The following is a 12,653-nucleotide window of genomic DNA, read 5'->3' as shown; positions in this document are numbered from 1 at the left end:
CAAACACTCCACTGGGTATGTTCAGCTCTCTGGATTGGGGCCTTTGTGCTTTATAAGGTGAAATTCTTTCAGTGACTACAAAAAACGTGCAGGCTCTAGGAGTGCAAGTGTGTGTTCTTTTGGTGTGGATGCCACACACTCTTCGAAAAGGAATATAAGAAGAACATAGTAAACTGTATTTTCTCACTATGAGACATAGTCATGATTTGCATCCTACATATTTCATAATAAGACATATCTAGTTTGATTATTCATTGATGGAGAAGGGGATGTGGGGGTTTCAGAAATACCTTTTATTGCTTCATTCCTTAAAAAAAAGAGTTTTATCATGATCAGTTACCATCTGTTAATTCTGATGGCTGGCTGACAATAAAAAAACAACAAAGGCTCTCACGGCATCTTTAAAAACTAACCAATTCATTGTGGCATGAGCTTTCATAGGCTAGAGTACATTTTGTCAGAAAAACTAGCAGTCTGTTTTTCTTAAGAGACTTTGGCATAGGAAAAAAACCCCTACTGATAATTAGAAGAGGGATAGATTCCTCAAAAGCTACAGAAGAAAGAAGACTAAATGAAAGCCTGAAATGCTCAGGAGATGAGTCTGTGGATATATATCAGTGCGTGCTAGATCAAACCCCAGTCTCTATGGACAAACATCAGAATCCAGCAGTCAAACAGAGGTCCAAAAGTGCATACAGATGATAGATAGATAGATAGATAGATAGATAGATAGATAGATAGATAGATATTGTTTTTCTTAGTGACAGAAAGATGCAGCATCTATCCTTCATCTGTCTGTATTCAGCTGGTTCACTTTGTACTTGGTTCACTATAAACTTGCCTCTTCGTTACTTGTTTTGTTTGATAACTTCATAAAACATCAAAAATCTGCTCTTTATTTGTTTTCAGTAATGATTACTAGAATAAGCCTTCATAATTAATTGTATTTTTTTCTTCCCTCTGCCTCCTCTCAGCTTCCATATTCCAATTATTACTGCTGCCATTTATTTGATCGTTCTATTTTATATTTCCTTTGGAATAAGTTTGCAATTAGCAGCTGCAGATAGACCCAATAGTTTTTCCTTTGAAAATATTTTGTATTATGAATTATACATTTTTAAATTCACCAAAACAATGCTGAAAATCATAACTGCAGCAAACATAGAAGTAGTGTCTTAACATTATTATTTTTGTCAAAATGATTGCATTGTCCCAGGAATCATATGAAATATGAGCTTACTGTCTTTTAAGAGAATGTCGTTTAAAAGCCAAATTTCATATTAGAATATATGAAAAATGAGAAGGAGGGCTATTTGAAGAAAGCATGTGGTGCAAAATGAAATGGCTTAAAAAGATATAATTATAAGTCTTCAAAAAATGGCACATGCTACAGCCCTATCACCCTACTGTGATAGGGCTATTTTATAAATGGTTTCTGCTACCTGCTTAAAGGTAATAGAACCCACCAGTCTGAACTGATGCACTGACCAGATAGACAGCAATTTCTACATGTAAGGCAGTATCTCAAATTACATGAAGACAGACTTACCTCTGGGAAGGCAATGCTGTTAGCTTCCGATGTGCTGCAACTGTATCCTTACATGATAGAAGATAAGCTATCAAGAGAATCATAGGAGAAAACACCTCATTCAGTGTGAACCACATTTTCTTTTAATGAAATCAAATGCTTTTCATTTTTGGTTTGGAAATCCTCTGGTACCCATTATGGGGAATGAGCTTTGTACAAAAAAATTATATTTCACCCTAAGTGCTCCACAGCAGGTGAATGATTGACAAAAGGCCCAGGCTGTGCTCTGAAGGGCACCACCCTTTTGGAAAGAGACACCCAAGTATTGGGCAAAAGGAAGTGTTTGAACAAGTTTTTGTTTACATGCTAAAGTCAACAAAGTGGACTGGACAGAAATACTCTAAGTCCGAGGTGGGCAGCCTTGGCTCTCCAGCTGTTGTTGAACTACAACTCCTATCATCCCCAGCCACAGTAAAGGGCCAAGGTTGCCTACCCCTGCTCTAAGTAGTTGTTATTAAGTACTGTATAAGGGTTTTGTTCATTTAAAATTGGACTCCTTGATAACAATACAGTAAAAAGTAAAGACTTTGGTAACCAGTTATTGTTTCTTACTTATTTAGAATATTTATATACCTCTGTTCAATAAAACAAAGCTCTCAGAGCAGTTTACATAGCAAAAGGAATGAGAAGGTGGTTCTTTCACCCCAAAGGTCTCATAGCTGGAAAAGAAACACCTGAGAGGTACGAGCAACAGCCACTGGAGGGCCAATATGCTGAGATGAATAAAGTCATCTGCTCTTCCCCTGCCAAGAGAGCTGCCATTTTAAAAGTAACCTCTTTGCCCAGTTTGCAGGTGTTAGGCTCCAAGTGTTGGGTCTCTTGTGTTGGGTGCATGCTTTGAGATACCAAGGAAGTAAGGAGACAATTGTGCAAAGATAAGCCAAACTATGGGAACACACACTGCCCCATCCGATCCAATCCCATCCCATCCTATCCCATCCCCACACACATGCCTACTTCCTTTGTCATTCAGGAGACTCTGAGATTGGTCGCGATGTCCAAACCCACCAATCTCAGCATATCCTAACCTACTTACTCCAGGGAACCCAAGATCTGAATCTGAGGATAGAAGTTAGTTTTAGATCTTGGGTTTCTTGGAGCAAAGTCTTGTGGTATCAAGCATGACTTGTCCCCTTAGCTAAGCAGGGTTTCATATGAATGGGAGACTTGATGTGTGAGCACTGCAAGATATTCCGCTCAAGGGATGGAGTCGCTCTGGGAAGAGCAGAAGGTTTCAAGTTCCCTCCCTGGCTTCTCCAAGATAAGGCTGAGAGAGATTCCTGCCTGCAACCTTGGAGAATCTGCTGCCAGTCTGTGAAGACAATATTACTGAACTAGATAGACCAATGGTCTGACTCAGTGAGGTGATTCTCACGACTGCCAAAAAGCGGGCTAAGGGAGCCTAGCCCGCTTTTTGGCGGTCGTGTGCTGCACCAGGAGCCGCACAGTTCCCGGCAGCAAACCCCGCTAATTCCCCCTCCCCTTAGCCTAGGTTAGCGAAGCGAGAGCTCCACTAATCTGTGTTTTTGGTTGTGTGTTGCCGCGGCTAAGGCAGGTCTGCTCTAAGGGAGGTCATATGAACTTTAGGTTCCATATTAAGTCTGAACCCACCTTATGCATCATTACTTTGCAATGCTGAGTCCTTTGCAGGACTGACTCTTGATGTCCAAAATAGATTCCAGGATCGAGCTCTTGTGAAGTCTGGCTCAAATTAAGCCAAGAACATGGTTCAAATGCCAGGTGGTTGGAGCTTGGTATGAGTGATCACACCACAAAAATATGATAAACTTTCATGGATAACAAGGTGATTTTTTTTAAAAAAAAACCCATCTGGACTCAGTTTGTGGCCTCTACAAAGGCAGCCAAGCTACCACCTGCCCAAACAGGGCTGCTAATCCAGATATTGGGATATAGAAAAGGTTTGCAGAATGATGCACTGAATCTTACTGATGAATTCACTTTGGAAAAACAAAGTGTACACAATGCAGGCCCCTAAAGGAAACCACAATTCATTTTCCCCATTGCCTGTCTCAATAAAATATTTCCCAGCATCTAAGGAACAGTGAGTTATTGCTTAGCTCATAACGTCTGTCATGTTTGCCTACTCAGTCACTGCATCACCAGAATCTAAATCTTTGTTTTCTAAAGCAATTTGCGAGGAGAAAGAGGCAACTTAAAATATAAAATTCTCTAATTCTATATGCTGTGTGACCCCAGCTATCAAGTATATTTCAAGCCCAAAGTCTAGCCGACCTTTAATATAAATAGCTGCTCTGCACAGTCAAATGCCTGCCTTCTCAGCATCAAGAGATATTATAGAATCATTTAATCTATTTTCCAGCTCCTGATAGCAGCATCACAAACATCCCATATATGATTAAAGTTATTCGTGGATCTTATTCTAAAAATAAGGCTGGGTACGGTTTTGTGCAATCAAGCACAACCGCAATTTCAGAATGATGGGTAGGTCATTTTGGTGTATGTGTTATGCGGGATAGGAGAGGGTAAGAGAGACCTGAGCAGCAGAACAAAATTACAGGTAAAATAAAACAAGTCCCTTGTTGCAAAGTGTTACATATTGAAAATGATCACTGAAAGTTATATTCCCACATATAATACAATTAGGAAGTGAACTTGCTGAAAAGTATGTTGGATCCTCTGCTCTCAAGCTGTCTGGCTGGTGCAGTGACCTTTAAGAAGGTCCCTCTAGCACATTGGTGTTGTTTGCCACCAAGTGCAAAAGAGAAAGGAAGACAATCTATGCACCATCACATCTCATATTCACTAAGAGCATAACATAAAATAAGGCTTAAATGAATCCTGTGGAAGGAACAAACAAAGCAGAAGATGCTGATTCAACAGCAAATGCTAATGAGACTCAATAAAACATGTGCACACACGCACGGAGGTCTTCTTACTGCAACTCTGCACTGGGGCTATGTGGGATACAATCTCTTGAAAAGAACTGATTTCAATAAAAGCAGTTCGTCACTGGTGACAAAGATCCAAGAGGCCCAGGGAGATGGCAGAAGCAACAGCAGCACATGTTACATAACTTGAGGCAACCACCATTGTCTCAGAAGAAGCCCTTGTATCCAAATCCCCTGGTCCTGAACCTGAATCTTGGATACTCTCCTTACCATGTACAGCCTTCACAAACATACACAGAGAGGCATTCATTTCCTTGTTGTAATCTGTGGAAATACCAAGTCTGGTAAGGTGTTCCCAGGGCTGTTCTTAGAGAGCGTTGGCAGGGTGTGCGGTCCGGGGCAAACCAGCCAATGCGGGGGCCCCTTCCAGTTAGTTCTAATGGGGGTTAAAAGAGCGGGGGCGAAGACAGTAGCCTTGCTTGCCATGCCCTAAGGACAGCCCTAGGAGTTCCTTTCTATGGCCCAACATATATGGGACACAAACAAGAAATAAACAAGTTCCCCAACCACCAAATAAACAGCTCAGAGATTCAAAAGTCAGGGTGAAAAAATGCCTGCCATGTTGAATTCTACAAATATAGTCACATGTTTTATTTTTAAAATGATTAAAAATTGAATCCATAAACAAAAGCTTACTTACAATAGTCCAATCTAGAGCTACAGTGTTGTGATATTATCATGATTTTTAAAAATAGTTTGCTAAATTTTGCTAACACATTTTTGCCAGTCACAATAAAAACACTATTATACCCCAAGGTATAAAAACTATGAGATGAAATAATTTGGGGAGGGACTGTAGCTCAGTGGTTGAGCAACGGCTTTGCATGCAAAAGAGTCCCTGGCATCTCCATACAGGGCTGGGAAAGACCCTTGCCACGGAGAGCCACTGCCAGTCAGAAACGGACAATACTGTGCTAGATGGACCAATGATCTGACTCAGAAGAAGATAGATTCCAAGAGTCACTATCAACTTGCCAGATATAGTTCCACCTCTCAGGTCTTCTTCAGCAACTTGTATGAAGATTATGAGGCAATTCACACAATCAGTGTGAAGCACCGGAGGAGGTTCTGCGGAAGAGCGGGCTTAGCCCGCTCTCTCTGCAGACGAGCAGATGCTTGTAGCTGGGCGGCCGGATTGGCCACCCACATGATTGCTGGCTCCGTCATGGAGCTGACAGAAGTAGCGGGGATAGTGGGCTGTGCAGCCCCCGGAAGTTCCAGGATGCCCCGTGCTAATGCGCAGGGCATGCTGAAAAGATCTCTGAACCTCGGAGCTGCTTGCAGCCTCCCGGCAGGGGTCTCCTTATGTGTCGCCATGGCGTGGAGCCACGATGTGTGGCAGCACACAATCAGAAAATCCAGGTTAGCATTGCCCTCGCTCCGCGAACCTGGGCTAAGGAGAGGGTTACTTTGGCGGGCTAGCCATTAGAGAACCACCAGGCTCGCCTGCTGGTTCTCACGATGGGGGGGAAACGGACTGGGCCTCTTTAGCCTGGTTTTCCCCCATTGTGAGAATAGCCTCTATGTCTTCTTTTTCATGTTTTTAATAAATACTATTGGCTATTTATATCTGTATCTACTTCTGTTAATAGTTGATCCATCATATGTGCCCAACATTTGTATTCATAGTATTTTAATTGCACATTCTTAATTGACATGGACTATGAAACAAAACTGTACATCATAAAAACTGCAGAATAACAGCTGTCTAAGGTGGTATGGGAAACATAGTACTGGTCCTTCACCACCCTGCCCCAGTTGTCAGTATCTGTTGGGATTGATTCTCCAGACAGATCCATTTCTCAAAGGCTCTTATCATAATAAGACTGGTGATGCAACAGGCACTTCTGTGCACATATGCAAAATCAAACTATTTTAAAGCTGTTGCTCACATTGTACATGCTAGAGATGTTGAAAAATGGGTTCTGGCCCCTGCATTCACTTGGTTTACTAATTCAGGAAGCTGTAGGCAATTCCCTGTCTTGATGCCACTGAGATGGGCTAGTATGTTAATATGCTAATAAGTAAATTAATAATAAATATGGCAAAGATAATAAAAGGCCAGTATGTGTTTGTGGGTGACATACTGTGCAAAGGGCGACTTAAGCATCATCCATGCACCTAAACGTGTGTAAATACCTGCAAAGGGCAATGGTTTTCAGTAGTAAGGGCTCTGTGCATGCAGTTGCCAATTTCCAATGGGCAATATGCAACTGCAAGCATAGAGCCCTTACTGCTGAGCACTACTGCCCTGCAGAGCAGCCACTTTGCAGCTGTTTACACACATGTAGGAGCATGGGGGTGCTCAAGTGGCCCGCATACACTGGCATAGTATTTCAGCCACTGAACTTAGAAAAAGAACACATATTCTTAATGCATTTGAGGGGGATCTTTTGGACAGACAGATTAGACTCCACTTAGACTCCAAAAGCTACCTGTAGCGGATTAAAGCCCCTGGTTGCGCAGTGGTAAAACTGCCGCCCTGTAACCAGAAGGTTACAAGTTCAATCCTGACCAGGGGCTCAAGGCTGACTCATCCTTCCATCCTTCTGAGGTCGGTAAAATGAGTACCCAGAATGTTGGGGGCAATATGCTAAATCATTGTAAACCGCTTAGAGAGCTCTGGCTATAGAGCAGTATATAAATGTAAGTGCTATTGCTATTGCTATTGCTATCTCATAGCAAGCCCATGTGAGGGAAAGAAATGCTGAATCATCCCTGCAGAGCTGCCTGGCTAGGCTTTTCCTAAAACTATTCTATATTCCCAGTAGGTTTTAAATACTGCCACCACCACCCATTTTGTCTACAGAAACTCTCTGGGCTTGGGTGGGATAATCCTAGAGGAAACTAGGATTATCCCTCTCTGGGTGGGATAATCCTAGAGGAAACTCTCTTAATTTTGCTCTTTGACAAGTACAAAAATCTTCCATGTGCAAGCCTGCACATGGTGAGAAACAGATAGCTTCTGACCGTTTGAGGATGTATTTGCACCAGAAAAGACCCCCTTGCCTTCCCGCTCCATCCTGAGTTAAAAACCAACTCAGAGAGGCTTGTAAAAAGAAAAGAACTAAAAAACCGTTTTATTCAATTACTACAGACTGCTTCCATCTGAGGCTTTCTTAGCTTTAAATACAGTTAAGAATACTTAGCAGGGTTACAAAAATAGGTTGCCTTAAATGTTTATAGAGTCTTTTGCAATGCCCTAGGTAAGATGTGTGTAGGCTAGTGTTTCTTATTTTAATTATGTTTAATTTCTTATTTTAATTGTGTTGTTTTAATAACAGAACAGTATCAGGAATATGCAAAAACACACACACCAAAGAAATATACCATCCCTAATGGTATAGGTCTGACTAAACAAATTTAGTCAGACCAAAGTCTGACTAAACAAACTTTCCCCTAGACTAAACTTCCCTTTTCCGTGAACTCAACAAACTCCTGATGAGAAGTCAGGCTTCTTGCCCTCCTATCTTTCAAGGCTCTGCAGAGTTATTCTCCTGCAGCGAACCTCCGTGGCCACATGTCCTCCTGTGCACCTCCAGCCTAGCTTCTTCCAACAAAGAACTCCCTTCTTCCTGGCAACAGCTCTCTAGGTCCCACCTACCTGTTGTGTTGATTGGCTGAGCCCTGGAGTTCACCAGCCTGTCAGTCAAGACAGGGCTCATTTTCTGTTAACTCTTTAGGGGGAGTGTAGGCTGATCGCTACACTACTTGAGTCCATAACCTATTTTCTCACAGACCCGGCTCTTCTTTCGTTCTTTCAAAACCATGAATAACAGAAGTTTAAAAAACAGTATGCATATGAATGCATTAGTCCATTGCTCCATACCACCCAATTTTGGGAGACTACTCTATGAAAGGATGCTGTGACTTTATAGCATTCTCTGAGCACAGGAGAAGTTTAATTCTTTATTTCAATTAAGGTTCAGGACTGGGATATCTATCTACCTATCTATCTATCTATCTACAGTATCTAACGCCCCTCAATAGCACTGCAACAGGATACATCGCAGAGTAGATGTGATGCAACAGGATACATCAAAGAGTAGTGCTCATCCATTCTGGCATATCCTATAGATAGCTGCTTCACCAATGGAATAAGTGGACCTTCTTTGACATTGATGAATCGCCCCAGATGGCTTGTAGAATGCATGGATATTTTTTATTCCATGCCTGTTGAGTGTTCTACACTACAGCATGTAATTAGAGAACTTATAAAGTCCTCTGGTAGGAAAACAAAACCAGGTGAGATTTCAGTGTAAACAAATTTGGTCACAGACATTCCTTGCTGTTCTCAGTTCCAGCTGAGTACCTTTTGGACGGCTCTTGTGTGAATAGTATCTTGCCTTTCTTGATGTTTGCTCAAGGCACATAATTTCTCTCTTCTCTTCAATGATCACACAGAACTGCATTAGAGTCTGTTTTCCCATTTCAATTATATAAATAAATACTTGTAGGGTTTAATCTATCTACCTATTTATCAAAAGTTCCTAATTCAATTACAAATAAATACTTTTAGGGTTTTGACTATCTGTTTGTTTACTGGTTAATTTTTAGACTGTCTTTCATCACAGACCCCAAGGCAACTTCCAACAATTATAACATATAAATTAGGAAACAGAAGAGAAACAGTGGCTGACATCCTGACTAATGGAGCACTGGTACAACAGAGAGGCACTGGTGTAGCGCTCGTGCTTCTGAAGAGTTCCAGGCTAACACCGCACTGGTATGAATTCAAGGTGACACACCCTCAGGGACATACTTTTGGATGGCATGGAGTCCTTCCTGAGGAAAGGGAGGTCTTCAGAATCTGTTGCCCTGCTAAGCCACAGTGGAGGTAAGTTAGTTAAATTTTTCAGAGCCACCAATATTTTTTTCAGAGGACCGGGGATGGTCCTATGTTAGAATGTCAGCCAATCAAAACAGCAATAAAACAAGGCTGAAAACAAAAGTGCAAGAATAGGGTAAGAACACCAAGAAGGATCACCATGATTCTCTCATGATGCAAAGGCTTGCGTAAAGAGAGCAGCCTTCACTTACCTATGAAAGACTGTGAGGGAGGCAAGAGAGCATACCTCTACAGTGTGGAAGCTCCACATGCTGGGGCAGCAACTAAGAAGGCCCTTTCCTACACACAACTGGGCCTTCACCAACATCAGCATGCATAGCAGAACCGTTCCAAAGATCTTGCCTGGCAGGTACATAGGAAGCTGCCATATACTGAGTTAGACCATTGGTCTATCTAGCTCAGTATTGTCTTCACAGACTGGCAGCGGCTTCTCCAAGGTTGCAGGCAGGAATCTCTTTCAGCTTTATCTTGGAGAAGCCAGGGAGGGAACTTGAAACCTTCTGCTCTTCCCAGAGCAGCTCCATCCCCTGGGGGGAATATCTTACAATCTCACACTTCTAGTCTCCCTTTCATATGCAACAAGGGCAGAACCTCCTTAGCCAAGGGGACAAGTCATGCTTGCTACCACAAGACCAGCTTTCTTCTCCTCAAAAACAGGGCTCTGTGGTCACCTATCCAGTAGTACCAGTAACTGCTAGGTAGTGGTGAAAAACTTGCCCTTGTTGGAAAGGTTGTTTCCAGGCGCATTCCCTAGCTAACACCCGTGGGTGGGGGACGGGGGTGGGGGCAGAGATATCTAATTATTCCATTTTATGAAATAAATAAAGTATTTTATAAGTGGGTATTATTTTAATAACTCTGTGCAATTATCTGGTTTTGCCTGGGGCTCTCTCTATGTCACCTCATTCTGCTCATTCTGCTGGAGTGCTTGTCCCATAGTCCACTAAGGTCAACAATGAGCCCTCCTATCTAAATGGCTATGGCTGACATCCCTCTGCTCTGACATGCAACCGCAATTGACCTTTAGCCCAAGTTTAGCAGTCTTCTGTTGCTTATGAAAACCCTGTTCATTGGTACAAAGCCTTCATATCCCAAGAAGAGATCCGGATGTTATTTGGAAAGATGTTTCAAGTAAAGGATGATGAGCAGCAGGGTTAGATGGGTACACAGGAAGCGGCCTTATAGCAACTGAGCTTGATGAGCCAATGGTCTGACTCAGTGGCTGGCACACTGGGCAAGAGTATATTGGCCTGCTAATGTCCCAGTTGCTCACTTTGCATAAGCTGCACAAACATATAAGTTGCACAAACGTACAAGTGCACCAACATGTGCACTTTGCATAAGTTGCGCAATAGCAGCCCTATTGGAAATAAGGGGCTTCCTCCTCTGTAACACAGTTTGTGCAACTGGCACAACTTACGCAGATTGTGCAAACACAATTTGACTAGGCTGTGCAGTATGTCAGCCAGTATAAGACAGATTTGGGTAATGGGCTGTAGTTCAATGGTAGAGCCTTTTTGCTTTGCACACAGGAGGTCCCAGGTTCAATCCCAGGCATCTCCAAGTAGGGCTGAGAAAGACCCCTGTCGGAAACCCTGGAGAGCCTCAGCCATTGCCAGTCAGAGATGACAATACTGAGCTAGATGGACCAGTGGTCCAACTCAGTATAAGGCAACTTCTTGTGCATCTTACTGTGCTGCTCATGGGGGCGCCTGTGGACAAGAAGAAGCTCTATCAACACGCTGCTATCTTCTTCATGAGAGCAGCAGCAGGGTCACCAGCCTGTGCTGAGTGAGAGCAATACGTGCAGTGCCAGATCTGTTCTGTGTCTCTCCATTGTTGCGTGCTGCACAGTCTACAGTGGTATTTATACTGTGCATACATATTTCTGGCCAAGACAGTGTTTTCTAGTATTGGAATCATGGAAACATATTCAAGCTCCCCTCTCCAACTCTCCCTTGTTGCTCAGTGATAAGGCACATGCTTTAAATACAGACAATCCCATATTCAGTGCTGTGCTGTGCATCTCCAGTTACAGGAACTTAGATAGCAGGACTCAGAAAACCCACTGTCTGAGAGTGGCTGCTAGCCAGAGTAGATAATACTGGGCTGGATGGAGCAAGGCTCTGACTCAGTAGGAGATTCATTTGCTTAATTCCCTCTGTCTCTCTAGCAATCAGTCCTGCAAAGACCCATTCAGGAACCAGATTCTGGCTTTTGGGGATTCTCATTTGATAGGTTGTGGGAGTCAATTGGGATTGTCCTGGCCAACATGGAAAATGGATTTACCATAGATAAAAATATATTAAAGGCATTGGGTCAGGCACAGGGGGAAGCTGAAGCAACTGGCAGCCCCAAAAGCTCTTTTCCATTCGGATTTTTCATTGTCCTGTTTGGATAGAACTCTCTTTAAAAATTGCTGCGGGGAAAAATAATAGATGTGCAATAAATTTTATTGGCCTAGCAAATAATTTATAAGTTGGTTCAGTAAAAGGTGCCATTATCCACCTTTTCTCTGTGTTTAACTCAAGGATCAATAAATGCTGCAAACATTTTTTTTTCTCCCCAAAAGCTGGGAAAATACATCACTGGAGCCTGATGCAGATAAAACTGGCTTAGCTCGCCCTCTGGTGGACCATCTCAGGGAAACCCCTTTGCATGAAACAGCAGTCCGATCATCATAAGGGCCACATGAAGCCTTTGCAGTGAGGTTACAGGTGCTTTATGGAAAGCAAGTTAAGCTGCAAACATCATCTATTGGAGACATGGTAGACTGTGTGCTCTTTGGGGGCAAGTCATACTAAACTCACTGGGACTTTCTTCCATGTAAACATGCATAGGATCAGGCTCCAGCAGCATTTTCACACGCAAAACACAAAGTGGCTCCTGAGTAAATCTACTTTTTAATGTGAGAGTAAAACTTACACTGGCCAGAATCTCCAATTACATTACAAATGTCTTTCTTCTGTGCACAAGCAACAGCCAAACATTAACATAAAAGGGAAAAGGTATAAAAGCATTGTAAACCATGTGTGTAAAAACCCTCACAGATCATGATCCCAAGCATATTAAAGGTGGTTGCACATGTTGTGCATTATACTTTCTATATAGTATACCCCTTATACAGTGGCTGACATACTGAACAGAGCCCCACGGATCAAAGAGCAGGACATAAGAACAACCCTGCTGGGTCAGTTCCAAGGACTGTCTAGTCCAGCATACGGTTTTTTCCACAATTGCCCAGCAGATGCCTCCAGGAAGCCCACAGGCAAGAGATGGAGACATG

At 42.6% G+C, this 12,653-nt stretch overlaps 2 protein-coding genes across 2 annotated transcripts in view; both read right to left on the bottom strand.

Moving 5' to 3' along the window:
• The window catches only part of C8A (complement C8 alpha chain), a 52,979-nt gene extending 51,250 nt beyond the window's left edge, over nt 1-1,729 (bottom strand). The window contains exon 1 of the mRNA XM_053243665.1: nt 1,550-1,729. Coding sequence (XP_053099640.1) covers nt 1,550-1,665 — 116 coding nt within the window. The 5' untranslated portion in view covers nt 1,666-1,729. The remainder of the gene's footprint in view (nt 1-1,549) is intronic.
• The window catches only part of PRKAA2 (protein kinase AMP-activated catalytic subunit alpha 2), a 124,593-nt gene that overhangs the window by 10,622 nt on the left and 101,318 nt on the right, over nt 1-12,653 (bottom strand). Inside the window, exon 10 of the transcript XR_008305718.1 lies at nt 1,550-1,616. The gene's annotated coding sequence lies outside the window, so the exon portion shown is untranslated. The remainder of the gene's footprint in view (nt 1-1,549; nt 1,617-12,653) is intronic.

This window comes from Hemicordylus capensis, chromosome 4 (genome assembly GCF_027244095.1).
Source record: "Hemicordylus capensis ecotype Gifberg chromosome 4, rHemCap1.1.pri, whole genome shotgun sequence".
In the NCBI taxonomy this organism is placed as follows: domain Eukaryota; kingdom Metazoa; phylum Chordata; class Lepidosauria; order Squamata; family Cordylidae; genus Hemicordylus; species Hemicordylus capensis.
Note: the sequence above shows the minus strand (reverse complement) of the source record. Positions and strands in the feature narration are given on the sequence as shown.